This window comes from Rana temporaria, chromosome 3, assembly GCF_905171775.1.
Source record: "Rana temporaria chromosome 3, aRanTem1.1, whole genome shotgun sequence".
Lineage (NCBI taxonomy): Eukaryota > Metazoa > Chordata > Amphibia > Anura > Ranidae > Rana > Rana temporaria.
The window spans coordinates 495,218,192-495,242,429 of record NC_053491.1 but is presented as its reverse complement, the minus strand read 5'-3'; the positions used below and the strand labels follow the sequence as shown (position 1 = coordinate 495,242,429).

At 51.0% G+C, this 24,238-nt stretch overlaps 1 protein-coding gene across 2 annotated transcripts; it reads left to right on the top strand.

Annotated features, from left to right (window-relative positions):
• The first annotated feature begins 2,544 nt into the window (after window positions 1-2,544).
• On the top strand, window positions 2,545-24,238 carry LOC120933853 (sodium/potassium-transporting ATPase subunit beta-2-like). 2 transcript variants are annotated; one of them, XM_040347267.1, is made up of 7 exons: window positions 2,545-2,692; window positions 8,199-8,306; window positions 11,146-11,354; window positions 12,967-13,038; window positions 13,134-13,160; window positions 23,226-23,336; window positions 23,452-24,238. In XM_040347267.1, exons 1-7 carry the CDS (start codon window positions 2,566-2,568, stop codon window positions 23,611-23,613), a joined length of 816 nt encoding a protein of 271 aa, XP_040203201.1. In that variant the 5' UTR covers window positions 2,545-2,565; the 3' UTR covers window positions 23,614-24,238. The 2 variants fall into 2 exon arrangements, with proteins under 2 accessions (XP_040203201.1, XP_040203202.1); XM_040347268.1 differs by lacking the exon at window positions 13,134-13,160 and having other exon boundaries at window positions 2,546-2,692.

The window sequence follows — 24,238 nt, the reverse complement described above, 5'->3', positions numbered from 1 at the left end:
GAGAAACTCCTCTGATTGGCTGCTGGGAGAAGGTGGGTCTGTCAGAACCCCTCTAGCGCCAACTGCTGCCCAGGGGTGATAACGCACCCCCGGAGCGCAGACTGACCCACAGGACCGATTCTCAAGTGGGCAGCAGCCTGAGTTTCCATAAATCATGAATGGGAGTAAAACTAACCCTCCCATTCCCCCACTAACTTTAGTGTAACGCCCGCACTGAAAGTAAGGGGGCGCTACATATATATATATATAGATACGTATAGTGGAGATATTCAGATCTCTGTCCATGTATTTGGTCCCAGTCCTTATATACTGAGATATGAGATCTTCTCATTCCTTCTCATTATATAAGGACCAGGACCTACCTATGTACACAGGACTATCTCATTATATAAGGACCAGGACCTACCTATGTACACAGGACACAGGACTATCTCATTATATAAGGACCGGGACCTACCTATGTACACAGGACACAGTCAGGAATATCTCGTTATATAAGGACCGGGACCTACCTATGTACACAGGACACAGTCAGGACTATCTCATTATATAAGGACCAGGACCTACCTATGTACACAGGACACAGTCAGTACTATCTCATTATATAAGGACCGGGACCTACCTATGTACACAGGACACAGTCAGGAATATCTCATTATATAAGGACCAGGACCTACCTATGTACACAGGACACAGTCAGGACTATCTCATTATATAAGGACCAGGACCTATCTATGTACACAGGACACAGTCAGGACTATCTCATTATATAAGGACCAGGACCTACCTATGTACACAGGACACAGTCAGTACTATCTCATTATATAAGGACCGGGACCTACCTATGTACACAGGACACAGTCAGTACTATCTAATTATATAAGGACCGGGACCTACCTATGTACACAGGACTATCTCACTATATAAGGACCGGGACCTACCTATGTACACAGGACTATCTCATTATATAAGGACCAGGACCTACCGATGTACACAGGACACAGTCAGGACTATCTCATTATATAAGGACCAGGACCTACCTATGTACACAGGACACAGTCAGGACTATCTCATTATATAAGGACCAGGACCTACCTATGTACACAGGACACAGTCAGGACTATCTCATTATATAAGGACCGGGACCTACCTATGTACACAGGACTATCTCATTATATAAGGACCAGGACCTACCTATGTACACAGGACACAGTCAGGACTATCTCATTATATAAGGACCAGGACCTACCTATGTACACAGGACACAGTCAGGACTATCTCATTATATAAGGACCAGGACCTACCTATGTACACAGGACACAGTCAGTACTATCTCATTATATAAGGACCAGGACCTACCTATGTACACAGGACACAGTCAGGACTATCTCATTATATAAGGACCGGGACCTACCTATGTACACAGGACACAGTCAGGACTATCTCATTATATAAGGACCAGGACCTACCTATGTACACAGGACTATCTCATTATATAAGGACCAGGACCTACCTATGTACACAGGACACAGGACTATCTCATTATATAAGGACCAGGACCTACCTATGTACACAGGACACAGTCAGGACTATCTCATTATATAAGGACCAGGACCTACCTATGTACACAGGACACAGTCAGGACTATCTCATTATATAAGGACCGGGACCTACCTATGTACACAGGACACAGTCAGGACTATCTCATTATATAAGGACCGGGACCTACCGATGTACACAGGACACAGTCCGGACTATCTCATTATATAAGGACCGGGACCTACCAATATACACAGGACACAGTCAGGACTATCTCATTATATAAGGACCGGGACCTACCTAAGTACACAGGACACAGTCAGGACTATCTCATTATATAAGGACCGGGACCTACCTATGTACACAGGACACAGTCAGGACTATCTCATTATATAAGGACCAGGACCTACCTATGTACACAGGACACAGTCAGGACTATCTCATTATATAAGGACCAGGACCTACCTATGTACACAGGACTATCTCGTTATATAAGGACCAGGACCTACCTATGTACACAGGACTATCTCGTTATATAAGGACCGGGACCTACCTATGTACACAGGACACAGTCAGGACTATCTCATTATATAAGGACCAGGACCTACCTATGTACACAGGACTATCTCATTATATAAGGACCAGGACCTACCTATGTACACAGGACACAGTCAGGACTATCTCATTATATAAGGACCAGGACCTACCTATGTACACAGGACACAGTCAGGACTATATCATTATATAAGGACCAGGACCTACCTATGTACACAGGACGTGTTTCTAAGTTTGGAACGTTGAAGGTCTATTTTCCGAGGTGACGGGTTCTATAACGCTGTATACTTCGTACATTGACCCCCCATGTGGTCGTCGTGGTATATACGGTCTACATAACTATAATGCGCAGATTGGTGCCTCATTCACACCCCCCAATTTGGCATCGGTCTGAAGATGATATATAACCCCCTGCCCCCCCCCCTGTTAGAACCGGTGACTAATATTGACTAACCCTTTCTCCCCCCAGCAATGATCCTCATGTTCTATACGATTTTCTACACCTTCCTCGCGGCCGTCTTCGTTCTCAGTATGTGGGTGTTGCTGCAGACCATCGACGAATATAATCCAAAATACGCCGATCGACTGGTCAATCCAGGTGAGAGAACCTCCCCCTCCCCCCACCCCTCCCGACACTCATCATCTACCCCTTGTGGGGGGGTTTCCTAGATTCATATACCATAGCTGGTGGAAGTACATTATGGGATCCCAGTGTGACGGGGACAGCTGTATACAAACTTCTCTTTGGGTAGAACACGGTGGAGTGGGGGGCTGTCAGTCTTTGGGTAGAACATGGTGGAGTGGGGGGCTGTCAGTCTTTGGGGAGAACATGGTGGAGTGGGGGGCTGTCAGTCTTTGGGTAGAACATGGTGGAGAGGGGGGGCTGTCAGTCTTTGGGGAGAACATGGTGGAGAGGGGGGCTGTCAGTCTTTGGGGAGAACATGGTGGAGAGGGGGGCTGTCAGTCTTTGGGTAGAACATGGGGGAGTGGGGGGCTGTCAGTCTTTGGGTAGAACATGGTGGAGTGGGGGGCTGTCAGTCTTTGGGTAGAACATGGTGGAGGGGGGGCTGTCAGTCTTTGGGTAGAACATGGTGGAGTGGGGGGCTGTCAGTCTTTGGGGAGAACATGGTGGAGTGGGGGGCTGTCAGTCTTTGGGTAGAACATGGTGGAGGGGGGGCTGTCAGTCTTTGGGTAGAACATGGTGGAGTGGGGGGCTGTCATTCTTTGGGTAGAACATGGTGGAGTGGGGGCTGTCAGTCTTTGGGTAGAACATGGTGGAGGGGGGGCTGTCAGTCTTTGGGGAGAACATGGTGGAGTGGGGGGGCTGTCAGTCTTTGGGTAGAACATGGTGGAGGGGGGCTGTCAGTCTTTGGGTAGAACATGGTGGAGTGGGGGGCTGTCAGTCTTTGGGTAGAACATGGTGGAGTGGGGGGACTGTCAGTCTTTGGGTAGAACATGGTGGAGTGGGGGGGGGCTGTCAGTCATTGGGTAGAACATGGTGGAGTGGGGGGCTGTCAGTCTTTGGGTAGAACATGGTGGAGAGGGGGGCTGTCAGTCTTTGGGTAGAACATGGTGGAGTGGGGGGGCTGTCAGTCATTGGGTAGAACATGGTGGAGTGGGGGGGCTGTCAGTCTTTGGGTAGAACATGGTGGAGTGGGGGGCTGTCAGTCTTTGGGGAGAACATGGTGGAGTGGGGGGCTGTCAGTCTTTGGGTAGAACATGGTGGAGGGGGGGCTGTCAGTCTTTGGGTAGAACATGGTGGAGGGGGGGGGCTGTCAGTCTTTGGGTAGAACATGGTGGAGTGGGGGGCTGTCAGTCTTTGGGGAGAACATGGTGGAGTGGGGGGCTGTCAGTCTTTGGGTAGAACATGGTGGAGGGGGGGCTGTCAGTCTTTGGGTAGAACATGGTGGAGGGGGGGCTGTCAGTCTTTGGGTAGAACATGGTGGAGAGGGGGGGCTGTCAGTCTTTGGGTAGAACATGGTGGAGAGGGGGGCTGTCAGTCTTTGGGTAGAACATGGTGGAGAGGGGGACTGTCAGTCTTTGGGGAGAACATGGTGGAGCGGGGGGCTGTCAGTCTTTGGGTAGAACATGGTGGAGGGGGGGCTGTCAGTCTTTGGGGAGAACATGGTGGAGAGGGGGGCTGTCAGTCTTTGGGTAGAACATGGTGGAGGGGGGGCTGTCAGTCTTTGGGTAGAACATGGTGGAGTGGGGGGCTGTCAGTCTTTGGGGAGAACATGGTGGAGTGGGGGGCTGTCAGTCTTTGGGTAGAACATGGTGGAGTGGGGGGGCTGTCAGTCTTTGGGGAGAACATGGTGGAGTGGGGGGGCTGTCAGTCTTTGTGGAGAACATGGTGGAGGGGGGGCTGTCAGTCTTTGGGGAGAACATGGTGGAGTGGGGGGGGGGCTGTCAGTCATTGGGGAGAACATGGTGGAGTGGGGGGGGCTGTCAGTCTTTGGGTAGAACATGGTGGAGGGGGGGCTGTCAGTCTTTGGGGAGAACATGGTGGAGTGGGGGACTGTCAGTCTTTGGGTAGAACATGGTGGAGTGGGGGGGCTGTCAGTCTTTGGGTAGAACATGGTGGAGGGGGGGCTGTCAGTCTTTGGGGAGAACATGGTGGAGTGGGGGACTGTCAGTCTTTGGGTAGAACATGGTGGAGAGGGGGGCTGTCAGTCTTTGGGGAGAACATGGTGGAGTGGGGGGGCTGTCAGTCTTTGGGTAGAACATGGTGGAGGGGGAGCTGTCAGTCTTTGGGGAGAACATGGTGGAGTGGGGGGCTGTCAGTCTTTGGGTAGAACATGGTGGAGTGGGGGGGGGCTGTCAGTCTTTGGGGAGAACATGGTGGAGAGGGGGGCTGTCAGTCTTTGGGGAGAACATGGTGGAGTGGGGGGCTGTCAGTCTTTGGGTAGAACATGGTGGAGTGGGGGGCTGTCAGTCTTTGGGTAGAACATGGTGGAGAGGGGGGCTGTCAGTCTTTGGGGAGAACATGGTGGAGTGGGGGACTGTCAGTCATTGGGTAGAACATGGTGGAGAGGGGGGGCTGTCAGTCTTTGGGTAGAACATGGTGGAGTGGGGGGGGCTGTCAGTCTTTGGGTAGAACATGGTGGAGTGGGGGGGCTGTCAGTCTTTGGGTAGAACATGGTGGAGGGGGGGCTGTCAGTCTTTGGGGAGAACATGGTGGAGTGGGTGAGCTGTCAGTCTTTGGGTAGAACATGGTGGATGGGGGGGGGGCTGTCAGTCTTTGGGGAGAACATGGTGGAGAGGGGAGCTGTCAGTCATTGGGTAGAACATGGTGGAGAGGGGGGGCTGTCAGTCATTGGGTAGAACATGGTGGAGTGGGGGGGCTGTCAGTCTTTGGGTAGAACATGGTGGAGTGGGGGGGCTGTCAGTCTTTGGGTAGAACATGGTGGAGGGGGGGCTGTCAGTCTTTGGGGAGAACATGGTGGAGTGGGGGGCTGTCAGTGTTTGGGTAGAACATGGTGGAGTGGGTGAGCTGTCAGTCTTTGGGTAGAACATGGTGGGGGGGGGGGGCTGTCAGTCTTTGGGGAGAACATGGTGGAGAGGGGAGCTGTCAGTCATTGGGTAGAACATGGTGGAGAGGGGGGGCTGTCAGTCATTGGGTAGAACATGGTGGAGTGGGGGGGCTGTCAGTCTTTGGGTAGAACATGGTGGAGAGGGGGGGGCTGTCAGTCTTTGGGTAGAACATGGTGGAATGGGGGGCTGTCAGTCTTTGGGTAGAACATGGTGGAGTGGGGGGGCTGTCAGTCTTTGGGGAGAACATGGTGGAGTGGGGGGGCTGTCAGTCTTTGGGGAGAACATGGTGGAGTGGGGGGGCTGTCAGTCTTTGGGTAGAACATGGTGGAGTGGAGGGCTGTCAGTCTTTGGGGAGAACATGGTGGAGTGGGGGGGCTGTCAGTCTTTGGGGAGAACATGGTGGAGTGGGGGGGCTGTCAGTCTTTGGGGAGAACATGGTGGAGTGGGGGGGGCTGTCAGTCTTTGGGTAGAACATGGTGGAGAGGGGGGCTGTCAGTCTTTGGGGAGAACATGGTGGAGTGGGGGGGCTGTCAGTCTTTGGGTAGAACATGGTGGAGTGGGGGGGCTGTCAGTCTTTGGGTAGAACATGGTGGAGTGGGGGGGCTGTCAGTCTTTGGGGAGAACATGGTGGAGTGGGGGGCTGTCAGTCTTTGGGTAGAACATGGTGGAGTGGGGGGCTGTCAGTCTTTGGGGAGAACATGGTGGAGTGGGGGGGCTGTCAGTCTTTGGGGAGAACATGGTGGAGTGGGGGGGCTGTCAGTCTTTGGGTAGAACATGGTGGAGTGGGGGGCTGTCAGTCTTTGGGTAGAACATGGTGGAGTGGGGGGCTGTCAGTCTTTGGGGAGACCATGGTGGAATGGGGGACTGTCAGTCTTTGGGGAGAACATGGTGGAGTGGGGGGGCTGTCAGTCTTTGGGTAGAACATGGTGGAGGGGGGGCTGTCAGTCTTTGGGGAGAACATGGTGGAGTGGGGGGGCTGTCAGTCTTTGGGTAGAACATGGTGGAGCGGGGGGCTGTCAGTGTTTGGGGAGAACATGGTGGAGTGGGTGAGCTGTCAGTCTTTGGGTAGAACATGGTGGAGTGGGGGGGGCTGTCAGTCTTTGGGGAGAACATGGTGGAGTGGGTGAGCTGTCAGTCTTTGGGGAGAACATGGTGGAGTGGGGGGCTGTCAGTCCTTGGGTAGAACATGGTGGAGTGGGGGGCTGTCAGTCTTTGGGTAGAACATGGTGGAGTGGGGGGCTGTCAGTCTTTGGGGAGAACATGGTGGAGTGGGGGGGCTGTCAGTCTTTGGGGAGAACATGGTGGAGTGGGGGGCTGTCAGTCCTTGGGTAGAACATGGTGGAGTGGGGGGCTGTCAGTCTTTGGGTAGAACATGGTGGAGTGGGGGGCTGTCAGTCTTTGGGTAGAACATGGTGGAGAGGGGGGCTGTCAGTCTTTGGGTAGAACATGGTGGAGAGGGGGGCTGTCAGTCTTTGGGTAGAACATGGTGGAGGGGGGGCTGTCAGTCTTTGGGTAGAACATGGTGGAGAGGGGGGCTGTCAGTCTTTGGGTAGAACATGGTGGAGTGGGGGGGCTGTCAGTCTTTGGGTAGAACACGGTGGAGTGGGGGGGCTGTCAGTCTTTGGGTAGAACATGGTGGAGTGGGGGGCTGTCAGTCATTGGGTAGAACATGGTGGAGTGGGGGGCTGTCAGTCTTTGGGTAGAACATGGTGGAGTGGGGGGGCTGTCAGTCTTTGGGTAGAACACGGTGGAGTGGGGGGGCTGTCAGTCTTTGGGTAGAACATGGTGGAGTGGGGGGCTGTCAGTCTTTGGGGAGAACATGGTGGATGGGGGGGGCTGTCAGTCTTTGGGGAGAACATGGTGGAGTGGGGGGCTGTCAGTCTTTGGGGAGAACATGGTGGAGTGGGGGGGCTGTCAGTCATTGGGGAGAACATGGTGGAGTGGGGGGCTGTCAGTCTTTGGGTAGAACATGGTGGAGTGGGGGGCTGTCAGTCATTGGGTAGAACATGGTGGAGTGGGGGGCTGTCAGTCTTTGGGGAGAACATGGTGGAGTGGGGGGCTGTCAGTCTTTGGGGAGAACATGGTGGGGAGGGGGGGGCTGTCAGTCTTTGGGTAGAACATGGTGGAGGTGGGGGGCTGTCAGTCTTTGGGGAGAACATGGTGGAGTGGGGGGGCTGTCAGTCTTTGGGTAGAACATGGTGGAGGGGGGGGGCTGTCAGTCTTTGGGTAGAACATGGTGGAGTGGGGGGCTGTCAGTCTTTGGGGAAAACATGGTGGAGTGGGGGGCTGTCAGTCTTTGGGGAAAACATGGTGGAGTGGGGGGGCTGTCAGTCTTTGGGGAAAACATGGTGGAGTGGGGGGCTGTCAGTCTTTGGGGAAAACATGGTGGAGTGGGGGGCTGTCAGTGTTTGGGTAGAACATGGTGGAGTGGGGGGCTGTCAGTGTTTGGGTAGAACGTGGTGGAGCGGATGAGCATTTGAACGTATTCCATCGATGGACACTTCACTCTCATGCAGCGTCGGCGTGTCGTCTGTCAGATTTCTCTCTCATATCGGTGGTCTTTCTCCTCGCAGGGTTGATGATCAGACCCAAGCTGGACGCCCTGGAGATTGTATACAGCATCAATGGGCACAACGCTTCCTGGCAGAGATACGTTGATGGCCTTAATACTGTGCTGCAAGGTAAGTCTACTGAGATCTCCTATATATTCCATCTATATCTTCCCATCACCGATATCCATTCCCCTCTGTCATCTGCCGCCTGTACTTGTCTCCAAGACCCTCTGTCATCCAATATCTCCCCGGCACCTGATACCCATCCCTGGGACCATCTACTACCCCATGTGTCCCTAAATCATTCATCTGATATCTTTCCCGTCTTCCATTCCTCTGCCACCAACAGGATCATCTGCCATACAATATCTCCCCAACACCTTTATCTGATACACTTCCCCACTATCACCCCAAAACTCAGTCATCTGCCCCTACCTAGAGGACCATCTGCCATCCAATATCTCCCCGGCACCTGATACCCATCCCTGGGACCATCTACTACCCCATGTGTCTCTAAATCATTCATCTGATATCTTTCCCGTCTTCCATTCCTCTGCCACCAACAGGATCATCTGCCATACAATATCTCCCCAACACCTTTATCTGATATACTTCCCCACTATCACCCCAAAACTCAGTCATCTGCCCCCACCTAGAGGACCATCTGTCATCCAATAACTCCCCAGCACCTGATACCCATCCCCAGGACCATCCACAATCCAACGTGTCCCTGACACAATCATCTGATATCCTTCCCCGCTATCACCCCAAAACTCTGCCACCTACATTCACCTACAGGATCATCTGCCAATGCCATACAATATCTCCCTAACACCTTTATCTGATATCCTTCCCCACTATCTCCCCAAAACTCAGTCATCTGCCCCTACCTAGAGGATCATCTGCCATATAATATCTCCCCAGCACCTACACCTGATACCCATCTGTAGGACCATCTACAATCTAACATGTCCCTGACACAATCATCTGATATCCTTCCCCGCTATCACCCCAAACTCAGTCATCTTCCCCCAACTAGAGGACCATCTGCCATCCAATATCTTCCCAGTAGCCGATACCCATCCCCGGGACCCTCTACTACCCAACGTGTCCCTGACACAATCATCTGATATACTTCCCCACTATCTCCCCAAAACTCAGTCATTGGCCCCCACCTAGAGGACCATCTGTCATCCAATATCTCCCCAGCACCTACACCTGATACCCATCTGTAGGACCATCTACAATCCAACGTGTCCCTGACACAATCATCTGATATCCTTCCCCACTATCACCCCAAAACTCAGCCACCTACAGGATCATCTGCCATACAATATCTCCCCAACACCTTTATCTGATATACTTCCCCACTATCACCCCAAAACTAAGTCATCTGTCCCCACCTAGAGGACCATCTGTCATCCAATAACTCCCCAGCACCTGATACCCATCACCAGGACCATCCACAATCCAACATGTCCCTGACACAATCATCTGATATCCTTCCCCACTATCACCCCAAAACTCTGTCATTTACCCCCACCTAGAGGACCATCTGTCATCCAAAATCTCCCCGCCACCTGATACCCATCCCTGGGACCGTCTGCTACCCCATGTGTCCCTAAATCATTCATCCGATATCTTTCCCGTATTCCATTCCTGTGCCACCAACAGGATCATCTGCCATACAATATCTCCCCAACAATTTTATCTGATATACTTCCCCACTATCTCCCCAAAACTCAGTCATCTGCCCCCACCTAGAGGGACCATCTGTCTTCCATTATCTCCCCCAGCACCTACACCTGATACCCATCCCCAGGACCATCTACAATCCAACGTGTCCCTGACACAAGCATCTGATATACTTCCCCACTATCACCCCAAAACTCAGTCATCTGCCCCCACCTAGAGGACCATCTGCCATCCAAAATCTCCCCAGCACCTGATACCCATCCCCAGGACCATCCACAATCCAACGTGTCCCTGACACAATCATCCGATATCCTTCCCCGCTATCACCCCAAAACTCTGCCACCTACATTTACCTACAGGATCTGCCAATGTCATACAATATCTCCCTGATATCCTTCCCCACTATCACCCCAAAACTCAGTCATCTGCCCCCACCTAGAGGATCATCTGCCATCCAATATCTCCCCAGCACCTACACCTGATACCCATCTGTAGGACCATCTACAATCCAATGTGTCCCTGACACAATCATCTGATATACTTCCCCACTATCACCCCAAAACTCAGTCATCTGCCCCCACCTAGAGGACCATCTGCCATCCAATATCTCCCCAACACCTGATACCCATCTCCAGGACCATCCACAATCCAACATGTCCCTGACACAATCATCTGATATCCTTCCCCATATATCTCCTAAAACTCTGTCACACCTTCATCTAGTAACTACCCCCCCCCACTATTGCCCCCCAAATGTTTGAACTGTACCCATATCATGCAATGTCTCCATTGCCTGTAAATGGCACGCAGGGCATTTTGTATCTAATATTTCCGATATCTTTTCATCTGTAAGTCTTCTCCCCGTCTCTTGTGTCCCGTATTTCACCAACATTGCCCCTCCTGCACATCTCTAAAGACGATCTTCCCCAACCCATCACCCCGGGTCATTGCGCTTTTCCCCATTATCCGTAATCCCGCAGATACTTCGCCTTCAGCCATCTCCCCAACACACACTGTGCCCAATCTCTGCCCACGATATCTCCCTCTATACGGTGGTCCTCTATCTATTCCCATCTCCGACAACCACCTCCCACTGACCACCCCTCAGAAGGATCTTCCCCATTCAGTACTCCTCCAATGTCCGTACCTAGGCTGCCATCGTATTGCCACCATATTCCTCTTCCATCTACACTCCTTCCTTTGTTCCTCTGTCCTCCTCCGACATTCTCAGTAGTGTAGGTCTATTGTAATGTGTGGCCTTACCTCCCCACAGATTACAACCAATCTGTCCAAGAACATAGAGGCACCGTGTGCCCATCTGGAGTCTACAACCGGCAGGACGACTTTGGGGAGGTCAGGAATTACCCCAAGAAAGCTTGTCAGTTTGCCCGGGATAATTTGGGTGACTGCTCCGGGATAGGATTCGATCCCATGTTCGGATATGCCAACGGAACGCCATGTGTCCTCATCAAAATGAACCGGGTGAGGCCTTTGGGGGACTCGGCTGGGGGGGAGGGCGGTATTTACCATATATTATTACTCCCCTCGTATCTATGTGTACCCCCAAATATGCTGATACACAGAACCCCCCCCAACCCCTTTACATCACCCCAAATCTTCTAAATCCTGACAAGAGGTGATGGTGACGAAACTCTTTGGCCCGGGCCTCACCTGACACAACGGCCTCCCCTTAGGGCAGTGATGGAGAACCTTGGAACCCCAGATGTTTTGGAACTACATTTCCCACGATGATCATGCACTCTGCAGTGTGGTGGAGCATCATGGGAAGTGTAGTTCCAAAACATCCGAGGTGCCGAGGTTCCCCATCACTGCCTTAGGGGGTTTCTGGTCCTCCACTCTCATTGCGGAGAGAAGGGAGGGAATGGTGAGAACATCGATCAGGTTCTCATTGCCGTCTTGTACCCTTGTGGAAGATATTGTCCCGTTTCCTGTCCTGGTGACCACGCTCTCTTCTCCCCCCTACGTCTTTGTATGTTACCTCCATCTGCACAAAGTAGACCTCCAAGAACACAGGCCCACCATACTGTCATTAGTATAGAGATCTGGAGGGGACTACAAAATATCTTCCCTATATCCAGGGGCAATTTGGGGGGGTAGCTTGGGGTAACAATTGCTAGAAGTGGTGATTTAAGGAGATTTTATGTTGGGAGGGGCAATTTGGGGGGGCAGCTGGGGGTATGAATTGCTAGAAGTGGTGATTTAGGGGGATTTGTGTTAGGAGGGGAACTTTGGGGGGTGGCAGGGGGAAAGAATTGCTAGGAGTGGTGATTTAGGGGGATTTTGTGTTTGAAGGGACAATTTGGGGGGAAGCAGAGGGTAAGTGGTGATTTAGGGTGATTTGTGTTAGGAGAGGCATATTGGGGGGCAGCAAGGGGTAAGAATTTCTAGGATTGAGGATTTAGGGGGGTTTGTGTTGGGAGGGGCAATTTTGGGGGGTGGCAGGGGGAAAGAATTGCTAGGAGTGGTGATTTAAGGGGATTTTGTGTTTGGAGGGACAATTTGGGGGGAAGCAGAGGGTAAGTGGTGATTTGTGTTAGGAGAGGCATATTGGGGGGCAGCAAGGGGTAAGAATTGCTAGGAGTGAGGATTTGGGGGATTTGTGTTGGGAGGGGCAGCAGGGGGTAAGTATTGCTGAGTGGGGATTTATGTTGGTAGGGGCAATTTGGGGGGGCAGCTGGGGGTAAGAATTGATAGAAGTGGTGATTTAGGAGGATTTGTGTTAGGAGGGGAACTTTGGGGGGTGGCAGGGGGAAAGAATTGCTAGGAGTGGTGATTTTAGGGGATTTTGTGTTTTTCGAGGGACAATTTGGGGGGCAGCAGAGGGTAAGCCATTGCTAGAAGTGGTGATGTAGGGTGATTTGTGAGGGGAGGGGGGATGGGGGAGGAGGACATAATGCTCATACATCTTGAAGGGGGTGGTGAAGTTTGGTAGGTTCACCCCGGGCTCTAGATGATCTTGTCCCGGCATTGCCTATACCTGACGGTTCGTAGGTTACCACCCTTCACCACCACCACAGTTCTCTACTCTTCTTCTCCTAACATTGGTCCTCATCATTCTTCTCTATTACGGCAGGTGATAAACTTCTTCCCAAAAGTCATCCCGAGCCTCTCCAACACCTCCATCACCATCAGATGTTTCGGCAGGGTGAGTTTTTGGGGGGGGATCTGAGCGGTTCTTCTTCCCGTCTGTCATGTCCGTTATCTCAGACTCTTCTGTGTCTTTCTCTTTATTATCTCCAGAAGATAAAAATGGCTGCAAATGATACGGTAAGAGGTGGAGCCTATAGGGGGCACCATAGAGACCTATAGAAGCAGCTTATAGACCTCCTTATAGTGAACCCCGATATGAAGACCGCATATCCCAATGCTATAGAAGATACCTGCTTGTGATAGTGAGAGGAACATGGTGGGAGGTGGACCCTATAGGAGATGCCGTAGTAGAGCGGGTCACTCTTCATACCCAACTCCTGGGCATATAAAGGGTGGAATATTCATCACTACTATACAGAATATGGTGGGAAGAGGTGGAACCCTTCAATGTCGCTCTTCATACATAATTCCTATGTATAGGGAATCGTAGATATATTACATAATAGAACGTTACCTTCTATATGAGACCAGAAGAAATGGTACCCATACCAGACGCCGGAAGGTCACCTCATAGACCCCATAGATGTTCCTGGTGGACCCCATAGCCTGCCCCTTCTATGCCATACATTGCACCTACAACATGGAATATACATCACTATTATAAAGAATATCGGCCCGGATTCAGGTAGACTTTATGTCGGCGTATCTATAGATATACGCGGCGTAAGTTGAAAGATGCGCCGTCGTATCTCTGCACGCTATTCTGGGAGCTAGATGCGCCTGAATTTCTGCTTCCTCCGACCGACGTAAGTCTTAGTACGCCGTCGTATCTTGGGTGCATATTTACGCTGGCAGCTAGGGGCGCTTTCATAGATTTACGCATAGAATATGTAAATGAGCTAGATACGCCGATTCACAAACGTACTTGCGCCCGCTACGCCGTTTACGTATGGCTTACGTCCCGCATAACGTTACCCCTGCTAAATGAAGCGCAGCCAATGTTAAGGTATGGACGTCAGAACAGCCCTCTAAATTTACGTAGTTTACGTAAGTGGTAGGTGAATGGGGCTGTGCGAAGGTTATGTTCATGTCGAAAGTATTGCGCCGACGTTTCTTAGGGAGTATATGCGACGTGATTCTGAGCATGCGCGCGCATGCGCCGTACGAACGCCAATTCATTTACATGGGGTCACGGCTAATTTAAATGAAGCACGCCCCCTACCTGCCTATTTTGAATTAGGCGGCCTTACGCCGGCCTAATTACACTATTCCGGCGCAACGTACGGCGCAGGATCTTTCAGAATACTGTTCTGGGCTCCCTGATTTACGTCGGCGTAGCGCATATGAGATGCGCTACGCCGGCCAAAAGGTACGCCGCTGTACCCGAATCTATCTCTTTATCTGTAACTCTGTAGATGGGACAAGAAGAGGTGGAACCTTGGAGGAGATACCCCATAGCCTGCCCCTGCTGATATCCCATAGAGGCACCTAGAACATAGACTATACCCTATTATATAAAATATAGTATGTAGGAGACTAGAAGAGGTGGAGCCTATGGGAGATAACCACACCCAATACAGACAACAAGTATTGTAAAGAATATATTATGTAACTCTGTAGATGGGACAAGAAGAGATGGAACCTTGGAGGAGATGTGGTATAGTTACAGACCCCATAGCTGTACCTGATAGACCCCATAGCCTGCACCTGTTTATATCCCATAGAGGCACCTAGAACATAGAATATACATCACTATAATAAAGAATATAGGGCCAAATCCTCAGCCAGGCGGCGTAACTTAACTTTCAGCAGTTAAGTTACACTGACTTAAAGTTTTTACCTAAGTGCCTGATCCTCAAAGCACTTACGTAAAAATTTCAAGCAGTGTAAGTTAAGTGCCGCCGTCGTAAGGCGTTCCTCCTCTCCGGGGGGCGTTTACAATTTAAATGAGGCGCGCTCCCGCGCCGGCCGTACTGCGCATGCGTGTGACGTCATTTTCCCGACGTGCATCGCGCGAACGTAATTGACGCCGGGCGGCTTTGTGGATTGCGACGGGACACTAAAGTTACGACGGGTGAAAAAAAGACGCGCCGGGAAAACAAATAATTATAAAAAAAAATGACAGCGTCGCTCGGCATGCATTCCTGAGGGAGAACTCCATGCCAATTTTCAATGAAAAAAACGGCATGGGTTCCCCCTCAGGAGCATACCAGGCCCTTAGGTCTGTTATGGGTTGTAAGGAGACCCCCCTCCGCCGCAAAATTGACGTAGGGGGTCCCCCTACAATCCATACCAGACCCGTATCCAAAGCACGCTACCCGGCCAGCCAGGAAGGGAGTGGGGACGAGCGAGCGCCCCCCCCCCCCTCCTGAGCCATACCAGGCTGCATGCCCTCAACATGGGGGGGTTGGGTGCTCTGGGGCAGGGGGGCGCACTGCGGGCCCCCCCACCCCAGAGCACCCTGTCCCCATGTTGATGAGGACAGGACCTCTTCCCGACAACCCTTGCCATTGGTTGTCGGGGTCTGCGGGCGGAGGCTTATCGGAATCTGGGAGTCCCCTCAAATAAGGGGGCCCCCAGATACCGGCCCCCCACCCTAAGTGAATGGATATGGGGTACATCGTACCCCTATCCATTCACCTGTAGGCAAAAAGTAAAAGTTAATAAACACACAACACAAGGCTTTTTAAAATATTTTATTATTCTGCTCCGGATGCCCCCCCTGTCTTCGTTATTAGCTCTTTTACCAGGGGGGGCTTCTTCTTCCACTCTCCGGGGGTCTTCCGCTCTCCGGGGGGGGCTTCTCCGGACTCCGGGGGGCTTCTTCCATCTTCTCCCCTCTTCCGCTCTTGACTCGGCGAACCCCGGTTCTTCTGCAGCTCTCCGGTGCCTTCTTCTTCAGCGCTGGCTGCCTGCTATCTTTGTGTGTTAGCTCGATTTCAAACAGGCAGCCGGCGCGGTCTTCTGTGGCGTCAGGGTCTTCTGGTCTTCTGTTCTTCCGATGTTGCCTCGTCGCCTGTTGTCGCTGTAATGATGGAAGCGCGCCTTGCATCCCATTTATATAGGCATCACCGTCCCATCATGCTCCGGTAGGTACCCACGTGGTGGGTGCCTACCCACGTGCACCCACCACGTGGGTACCTACCGGAGCATGATGGGACGGTGATGCCTATATAAATGTGATGCAAGGCGCGCTTCCATCATTACAGCGACAACAGGCGACGAGGCAACATAGGAAGAACAGAAGACCAGAAGACCCTGACGTCACAGAAGACCGCGCCGGCTGCCTGTTTGAAATCGAGCTAACACACAAACATAGCAGGCAGCCAGCGCTGAAGAAGAAGGCACCGGAGAGCTGCAGAAGAACCGGGGTTCGCCGAGTCAAGAGCGGAAGAGGGGAGAAGATGGAAGAAGCCCCCCGGAGTCCGGAGAAGCCCCCCCGGAGAGCGGAACACCCCCGGAGAGCGGAGAAGACCCCCGGAGAGCGGAAGAAGAAGCCCCCCCTGCTAATTGAGCTAATAACGAAGACAGGGGGGGCGTCCGGAGCAGAATAATAAAATATTTTAAAAAGCCTTGTGTTGTGTGTTTATTAACTTTTACTTTTTGCCTACAGGTGAATGGATAGGGGTACGATGTACCCCATATCCATTCACTTAGGGTGGGGGGCCGGTATCTGGGGGCCCCCTTATTAAAGGGGACTCCCAGATTCCGATAAGCCTCCGCCCGCAGACCCCGACAACCAATGGCAAGGGTTGTCGGGAAGAGGTCCTGTCCTCATCAACATGGGGACAGGGTGCTCTGGGGTGGGGGGGCCCGCAGTGCGCCCCCCTGCCCCAGAGCACCCAACCCCCCCATGTTGAGGGCATGCGGCCTGGCACGGCTCAGGAGGGGGGGGGGCGCTCGCTCGTCCCCACTCCCTTCCTGGCTGGCCGGGTAGCGTGCTTTGGATACGGGTCTGGTATGGATTGTAGGGGGACCCCCTACGTCAATTTTGCGGCGGAGGGGGGTCTCCTTACAACCCATAACAGACCTAAGGGCCTGGTATGCTCCTGAGGGGGAACCCATGCCGTTTTTTTCATTGAAAATTGGCATGGAGTTCTCCCTCGGGAATGCATACCAAATGCCGTCGCTTGAATGGGCCTTTACAAGGTGTGACTAACTTTACACCTTGTAAAAGCAGCCCTAGTTTTACACCAGGCAAACTAACACTTACGGCGAAAAAACTAGGCACAAAAGCTTTGAGGATCGCCCTAATGCTAATTTGCATACTAACAGAGGCATTTCGACTCGAAATGCCCCCAGTGGCGGATGCGGTACTGCATCCTAAGATCCGGCAGTGTAAGTCCCTTACAGATGTCGGATCTTCTGCCTAACTTAGGAAAACTGCTTCTGAGGATCAGTTCCAAAGTTAGAACCAGAGATACGACGGCTTACGCCGTGGTATCTCTTTTGTGGATTTGCCCCATAGTCTGTTACTCTATAAATGGGACAAGAAGTGGTGGAACCTAAAGAAGATACCCCATAGCCTGCCCCTGCTGATATCCCATAGAGGCACCTAAAACAGACTATACCCTAACCCTATTATATAAAATATAGTATGTAGGAGACTAGAGAAGGTGGGACCTATAGGAGATGACCACACCCAATACAGACACCAAGTATTGTAAAGAATATTGTCTGTAACTCTATAGATGAGACAAGAAGAGGTGAAACCTTGGAGGAGATGTTGTAGAATCCCTTATAGACCTTATAATGGTATCTGATAGACCCCCATAGCCACCCCCTGCAGGCCCCCAGAATATGGAATATATAGAATATAGCACATAACCTTATACATGAGACAGGAAGAGGTGGCACCTTGGAGGAGATGTTGTAGAATCCCTTATAGACCTTATAATGGTATCTGATAGACCCCCATAGCCACCCCATGCAGGCCCCCAGAATATGGAATATATAGAATATAGCACATAACCTTATACATGAGACAGGAAGAGGTGGCACCTTGGAGGAGATGTTGTAGAATCCCTTATAGACCTTATAATGGTATCTGATAGACCCCCATAGCCACCCCATGCAGGCCCCCAGAATATGGAATATATAGAATATAGCACATAACCTTTTACATGAGACAGGAAGAGGTGGCACCTTGGAGGAGACACCCAACATATAGAATATACATTTGTATTAGATCCGGCCTCTTCTGAGATCTGAGGAATCGCCACTTGTGTAGAGTCTGTATGTCCGTATCTCTCCAGGGATGAGAACCATATACAGTATGAGAATATACAGTGTATGATAGGACAATGTGGTGTCACCCCGATATCTGACCCGGTGTATGATAGGACAATGAGGTATCACCCCGATATCTGACCCGGTGTATGATAGGACAATGAGGTATCACCCCGATATCTGACCCAGTGTATGATAGGACGATGTGATATCACCACCGATATCTGACCCAGTGTATGATAGGACAATGAGGTATCACCCCGATATCTGACCCGGTGTATGATAGGACAATGAGGTATCACCCCGATATCTGACCCGGTGTATGATAGGACGATGTGATATCACCACCGATATCTGACCCAGTGTATGATAGGACAATGAGGTATCACCCCGATATCTGACCCGGTGTATGATAGGACAATGTGGTATCACCCCGATATCTGACCTGGTGTATGATAGGACAATGAGGTATCACCCCGATATCTGACCCGGTGTATGATAGGACAATGTGATATCACCCCGATATCTGACCCAGTGTATGATAGGACAATGTGATATCACCCCGATATCTGACCTGGTGTATGATAGGACAATGAGGTATCACCCCGATATCTGACCCGGTGTATGATAGGACGATGTGATATCACCCCGATATCTGACCCGGTGTATGATAGGACAATGAGGTATCACCCCGATATCTGACCCGGTGTATGATAGGACAATGTGATATCACCCCGATATCTGACCCGGTGTATGATAGGACAATGAGGTATCACCCCGATATCTGACCCGGTGTATGATAGGACGATGTGATATCACCCCGATATCTGACCCGGTGTATGATAGGACAATGTGGTATCACCCCGATATCTGACCTGGTGTATGATAGGACAATGAGGTATCACCCCGATATCTGACCCGGTGTATGATAGGACGATGTGATATCACCCCGATATCTGACCCGGTGTATGATAGGACAATGTGGTATCACCCCGATATCTGACCTGGTGTATGATAGGACAATGAGGTATCACCCCGATATCTGACCCGGTGTATGATAGGACAATGTGATATCACCCCGATATCTGACCCAGTGTATGATAGGACAATGTGATATCACCCCGATATCTGACCTGGTGTATGATAGGACAATGAGGTATCACCCCGATATCTGACCCGGTGTATGATAGGACGATGTGATATCACCCCGATATCTGACCCGGTGTATGATAGGACAATGAGGTATCACCCCGATATCTGACCCGGTGTATGATAGGACGATGTGATATCACCCCGATATCTGACCCGGTGTATGATAGGACAATGAGGTATCACCCCGATATCTGACCCGGTGTATGATAGGACGATGTGATATCACCCCGATATCTGACCCGGTGTATGATAGGACAATGAGGTATCACCCCGATATCTGACCCGGTGTATGATAGGACGATGTGATATCACCCCGATATCTGACCCGGTGTATGATAGGACGATGTGATATCACCCCGATATCTGACCCGGTGTATGATAGGACAATGAGGTATCACCCCGATATCTGACCCGGTGTATGATAGGACAATGTGATATCACCCTGATATCTGACCCGGTGTATGATAGGACAATCAATGTGGTATCACCCCGATATCTGACCCGGTGTATGATAGGACGATGTGATATCACCCCGATATCTGACCCGGTGTATGATAGGACAATGTGATATCACCCTGATATCTGACTCGGTGTATGATAGGACAATGTGATATCACCCCGATATCTGACCCGGTGTATGATAGGACAATGAGGTATCACCCCGATATCTGACCCGGTGTATGATAGGACAATGTGATATCACCCCAATATCTGACCCGGTGTATGATAGGACAATGTGGTGTCACCCCGATATCTGACCCGGTGTATGATAGGACAATGTGGTGTCACCCCGATATCTGACCCGGTGTATGATAGGACAATCAATGTGATATCACCCAGATATCTGACCCGGTGTATGATAGGACAATCAATGTGATATCACCCCGATATCTGACCCGGTGTATGATAGGACAATCAATGTGATATCACCCAGATATCTGACCCGGTGTATGATAGGACAATCAATGTGATATCACCCCGATATCTGACCCGGTGTATGATAGGACAATGTGATATCACCACCGATATCTGACCCGGTGTATGATAGGACAATGAGGTATCACCCCGATATCTGACCCGGTGTATGATAGGACAATGAGGTATCACCACCGATATCTGACCCGGTGTATGATAGGACAATGAGGTATCACCCCGATATCTGACCCGGTGTATGATAGGACAATCAATGTGGTATCACCCCGATATCTGACCCGGTGTATGATAGGACAATGTGATATCACCCCAATATCTGACCCGGTGTATGATAGGACAATGTGCTATCACCCCAATATCTGACCCGGTGTATGATAGGACAATCAATGTGATATCACCCCGATATCTGACCCGGTGTATGATAGGACGATGTGATATCACCCCGATATCTGACCCGGTGTATGATAGGACGATGTGATATCACCCCGATATCTGACCCGGTGTATGATAGGACGATGTGATATCACCCCGATAGCTGACCCGGTGTATGATAGGACAATCAATGTGATATCACCCCGATATCTGACCCGGTGTATGATAGGACAATGTGATATCACCCCGATATCTGACCCGGTGTATGATAGTACAATGTGCTATCACCCCAATATCTGACCCGGTGTATGATAGGACAATCAATGTGATATCACCCCGATATCTGACCCGGTGTATGATAGGACGATGTGATATCACCCCGATATCTGACCCGGTGTATGATAGGACGATGTGATATCACCCCGATATCTGACCCGGTGTATGATAGGACGATGTGATATCACCCCGATAGCTGACCCGGTGTATGATAGGACAATGAGGTATCACCCCGATATCTGACCCAGTGTATGATAGGACAATCAATGTGATATCACCCCGATATCTGACCCGGTGTATGATAGGACGATGTGATATCACCCCGATAGCTGACCCGGTGTATGATAGGACAATGTGGTATCACCCCGATATCTGACCCGGTGTATGATAGGACAATCAATGTGGCATCACCCCGATATCTGACCCGGTGTATGATAGGACAATGTGGTATCACCCCGATATCTGACCCGGTGTATGATAGGACATTGTGGTGTCACCCCGATATCTGACCCGGTGTATGATAGGACAATGTGGTGTCACCCCGATATCTGACCCGGTGTATGATAGGACAATGTGATATCACCCCGATATCTGACCCGGTGTATGATAGGACAATCAATGTCGTATCACCCCGATATCTGATCCGGTGTATGATAGGACAATCAATGTGATATCACCCCGATATCTGACCCGGTGTATGATAGGACAATGTGGTATCACCCCGATATCTGACCCGGTGTATGATAGGACAATGAGGTATCACCCCGATATCTGACCCGGTGTATGATAGGACAATCAATGTGATATCACCCCGATATCTGACCCGGTGTATGATAGGACAATGAGGTATCACCCCGATATCTGACCCGGTGTATGATAGGACAATGAGGTATCACCCCGATATCTGACCCGGTGTATGATAGGACAATCAATGTGGTATCACCCCGATATCTGACCCGGTGTATGATAGGACAATGTGATATCACCCCGATATCTGACCCGGTGTATGATAGGACAATGTGGTATCACCCCGATATCTGACCCAGTGTATGATAGGACAATGTGATATCACCCCGATATCTGACCCGGTGTATGATAGGACAATGTGATATCACCCCGATATCTGACCCGGTGTATGATAGGACAATGTGGTATCACCCCGATATCTGACCCAGTGTATGATAGGACAATGTGATATCACCCCGATATCTGACCCGGTGTATGATAGGACAATGTGATATCCCCCCGATATCTGACCCGGTGTATGATAGGACAATGTGATATCACCCCGATATCTGACCCGGTGTATGATAGGACAATGTGGTGTCACCCCGATATCTGACCCGGTGTATGATAGGACAATGAGGTATCACCCCGATATCTGACCCGGTGTATGATAGGACAATGAGGTGTCACCCCGATATCTGACCCGGTGTATGATAGGACAATGAGGTATCACCCCGATATCTGACCCGGTGTATGATAGGACGATGTGATATCACCCCGATATCTGACCCAGTGTATGATAGGACAATGAGGTATCACCCCGATATCTGACCCGGTGTATGATAGGACAATGAGGTGTCACCCCGATATCTGACCCGGTGTATGATAGGACAATGTGGTATCACCCCGATATCTGACCCGGTGTATGATAGGACAATGTGGTGTCACCCCGATATCTGACCTGGTGTATGATAGGACAATGTGATATCCCCCCGATATCTGACCCGGTGTATGATAGGACAATGTGATATCACCCCGATATCTGACCCGGTGTATGATAGGACAATCAATGTGATATCACCCCGATATCTGACCCGGTGTATGATAGGACAATCAATGTGATATCACCCCGATATCTGACCCGGTGTATGATAGGACAATGTGATATCACCCCGATATCTGACCCGGTGTATGATAGGACAATGTGGTGTCACCCCGATATCTGACCCAGTGTATGATAGGACAATGTGGTGTCACCCCGATATCTGACCCGGTGTATGATAGGACAATCAATGTGATATCACCCCGATATCTGACCCGGTGTATGATAGGACAATGTGGTGTCACCCCGATATCTGACCCGGTGTATGATAGGACAATCAATGTGGTATCACCCCAATATCTGACCCGGTGTATGATAGGACAATGAGGTATCACCCCGATATCTGACCCAGTGTATGATAGGACAATGTGGTGTCACCCCGATATCTGACCCGGTGTATGATAGGACAATGAGGTGTCACCCCGATATCTGACCCTTCTCTCCTCTCCCAGAACGAGGAAAACGACAATCTCCTGGGCAGCAGAGCCTACTTCCCCAGCACCAACCAGGGCCTGGGCAGCATCGACCTCAAGTACTTCCCCTACTATGGAAACCGGGCACAGGTAAGAACCTCCCACGTTGGGGAGAATTCATCAACCAATCAGATGCTGTGTTCTGCCATTGTTCTCCAATCACCCCGCCAATCTCACTTTTCTTGGTCTCCCCTCCCCCACACAGAAAAATTACACGCAGCCATTTGTGGCGGTGAAATTCCTGAACGTGACGCAGAACATGGACCATAATGTGGAATGTCGCATAAACGCTGCCAACATCAAGAATCAGGATGAACGGGACAAATTCCAGGGGCGGGTGATCTTCAGGCTGAGGATTGACTCATGAAGACGATCGTCCAACGTTCTTCCTCATCTTCCCCCGACATAGACGGACAGAGCCGGGGACATGGGATCGTAGTCGTAGGATATCACTGCCTCCTCCCACCCGGCTCATACATCAACGGACCGCCACGCCAGGCTGGGGGGTAATGACACCATGTAGGCTTATATCCCACCTAGGAACTACCACTAAACATGTCCACACATAGGCCACTGTCTCCACCAGACAACACAGGGGCGTGCAGCCAATATCCCCACTAAGGGGCGTGCAGCCAATATCCCCACCAAGGGGCGTGCAGTCAATATCCCCACTAAGGGGCGTGCACAGTCAATATCCCCACTAAGGGGGCGTGCAGTCCATATCCCCACTAAGGGGGCGTGCACAGTCAATATCCTCACTAAGAGGCGTGCACAGTCAATATCCTCACTAAGGGGCGTGCAGCCAATATCCCCACTAAGGGGGCGTGCAGCCAATATCCCCACTAAGGGGCGTGCAGTCAATATCCCCACTAAGGGGCGTGCAGCCAATATCCCCACTAAGGGGCGTGCAGCCAATATCCCCACTAAGGGGCGTGCAGCCAATATCCCCACTAAGGGGCGTGCAGCCAATATCCCCACTAAGGGGCGTGCAG

What these genes read in the sequence shown, in the direction of transcription:
- LOC120933853 (XM_040347267.1), top strand. Translation starts at nt 2,566, where the DNA reads ATGATCCTCATGTTCTATACGATTTTCTACACCTTCCTCGCGGCCGTC. An exon ending in CGATCGACTGGTCAATCCAG is followed by an intron (nt 2,693 to 8,198) that starts GTGAGAGAACCT and finishes TTCTCCTCGCAG; the next exon opens with GGTTGATGATCAGACCCAAG. An exon ending in TCCTCATCAAAATGAACCGG is followed by an intron (nt 11,355 to 12,966) that starts GTGAGGCCTTTG and finishes CTATTACGGCAG; the next exon opens with GTGATAAACTTCTTCCCAAA.